The sequence below is a fragment of the Buceros rhinoceros genome, unplaced genomic scaffold (assembly GCF_000710305.1).
Source record: "Buceros rhinoceros silvestris isolate BGI_N320 unplaced genomic scaffold, ASM71030v1 scaffold21272, whole genome shotgun sequence".
Lineage (NCBI taxonomy): Eukaryota > Metazoa > Chordata > Aves > Bucerotiformes > Bucerotidae > Buceros > Buceros rhinoceros.
Window position 1 is genome coordinate 1 of NW_010399722.1, and position 2,033 is coordinate 2,033.

The 2,033-nt window shown below is 55.3% G+C and overlaps 1 protein-coding gene across 1 annotated transcript; it reads right to left on the reverse strand.

The window, feature by feature from the left end:
- Positions 1-260: 260 nt before the first annotated feature.
- Positions 261-1,451, reverse strand: LOC104489443 (sterol regulatory element-binding protein cleavage-activating protein-like). Its single transcript, XM_010131608.1, has 2 exons — positions 1,014-1,451; positions 261-492 (listed from the first exon to the last, which is right to left on the reverse strand). The coding sequence occupies exons 1-2, from the start codon at positions 1,331-1,333 to the stop codon at positions 294-296; spliced, it is 519 nt and encodes a 172-aa protein (XP_010129910.1). The 5' UTR covers positions 1,334-1,451; the 3' UTR covers positions 261-293.
- Positions 1,452-2,033: the final 582 nt, after the last annotated feature.

The following is a 2,033-nucleotide window of genomic DNA, read 5'->3' on the forward strand; positions in this document are numbered from 1 at the left end:
CAGGAAAGGGATGGCCCTGCTTGCACGAGAGTTTGATCCAACACCTGATAAAGCATTATCGAATCTCAGCGTTCATTCCCCAAGCCAAACTCCTGTCCCTGTCACCCAGCCATAAACCTCCCTCCTGTGCACCAACACCAGGGCACACACACCGTCCCCCACCGGGGAAGATGAATGGCGACAGCAGCAATTAATTCAGCGCTGAGCTAGAGCGGGACGGGTTTTTGCGCTGAAGCGTGACAAATATTTTTTGGTCCCCCCCAGGAGAAGGGCCGGAGAGCAGCCCGTGGACTTTACTTGTAAAGAGTGACGTCCTGGTGCCCTTGCACCTTGGACGAGGCTCGGTCAGGCTGAGCTTTGGCCTCCAGCTTCCCGGCGCCCGCCGAGAAGAAGGGGTGGTAGCGGTTGGCCTCCTGGGGATGCCGCACTTCTAAGGCCTCTTGTGGGTTCAGGTACAGCGTGACAGGGATCGCTGGGAGGATGCTGATGTACCTGAAGGAAGGGAAAGATGGGAAGAGCTTGAGGACAACAAACACAAAGGACATGAATGGCCTGATAGGTCACCGAGCTCATCCCTCACCACAGCCAAGGCAGGTCTTGGCATGTCCAGAAGTTTTTGTTTTCTAAACTAAAGACCTCCTTTGAAATATTCTCCTTCAAAATATTTTTCTCTAAAGATATCTGCTGGGTCTTAACCCTGTGGGAGAGGTTAAAAGCCAACAGTAGAATAAACTACTGAGGAGATCAAATGGATCGCACAGCTTTAAGAGCAGGTACAACAATCTGGTCCAGAGGATCTCCCCAAGAAGTTTCTTCAGCTGGGAAGTCTCTGTTCCTCACAGAGACCATCCCCGTCACTTACAGATGATCAGATACTGGTTTACAAAATTCTAAGTGTCACCTCCATAGAATCACAGAACCGTCTGGGTTGAAAAAGCCCTTTAAGCTCATCGAGTCCAACCGTTCCCCCAGCACTGCCAAGTCCACCGCAGCACTCGACGCCACCCACTTGCCTTTTGGCCAGCGTGATGTTGTAGTAGCTGAAGAGGGATGGCCAGTGCCTGAAGGAAAGCTTCCTCCAAATCTCCTCATCCTCTGCTCCCCAGGTAACCTCCGCTTCAGTTCCCAGCTCCGTCTGTCCGTTCCCTCTGCCCTCTGCTCCTTGGGCCCACGTGTGCTGGTTTGTCTCCAGCCCGCCCAAGGGCCCCAGCCCCAACTTCTGCTCATGCTGCTGCTGCGTCTGGTTTTCTGACAGCTGTATGGGGTCCGACGGGAAGACTGAGAGATCGATCTTGGGGTCCCCAGCAGGCAGGACCCCTCCAGGAACAGGCATGGGAGGCAGACCTGCGTCACCCAAGGGACTCTGTTCAGTGACCTGTGACGTGAGGTAGGTGCGGAGACCAGCAGGATCCGTGTACACCAGGATTCCGATCCAGATCACCGTCCCGGCCTGGATGGAGACAAGCCCCTTCAGTGCACAGCTTTCACACGTGCCTCCAGCACCCTGTCAGCTGCTTGAGCCGCTCAGCACCACCCCGACCACCTTGCACCCCATTAATGATCTTGCTCCTGGCAGACCCTCATCCTCTGAGAGGACTGGGAGGGGTTGCACAGCACACTGCTGTTCCGTGAGCCATCCAGCTCAACCTGAGGGCAAGAACCCAGCTGCTCCCTCACAATCCCAGGGAAGAGACACCCAGGTGGCAGCTGGAACCAGCATGTCTGCCACCCTCAAACCGGGCTGGAAAGGCTTAATTTGGGGTTCTGAACTCTGCCAGACAGACCTGCTGCAGCTACCATGGCTCCCAGACTGATGTTTTAATGGAACCTAAGCTGCTGCCAGTGTTAGCTGACAGGAACAGACTGGGCGCTGGTTGGCAGAGCTGAGGAGCACAGAAACACACGCATTCCTCCACCTCCATCCACAACAGAGGTGGGGTGACACGCAGAGGCACTGACTGGGGTCACTGGGTGGGGGGACAAGCTGCAGTTACCCCTGCAAAAGGAAAAGCTTTAGTCTCTGTCCCGGTTTG

Coding starts and splice junctions, on each gene's coding strand:
- LOC104489443 (XM_010131608.1), bottom strand. CDS start 1,333: ATGCCTGTTCCTGGAGGGGTCCTGCCTGCTGGGGACCCCAAGATCGAT. Junction 493..1,013: donor AACATCACGCTGGCCAAAAG/GCAAGTGGGTGG, acceptor CCCTTCCTTCAG/GTACATCAGCATCCTCCCAG.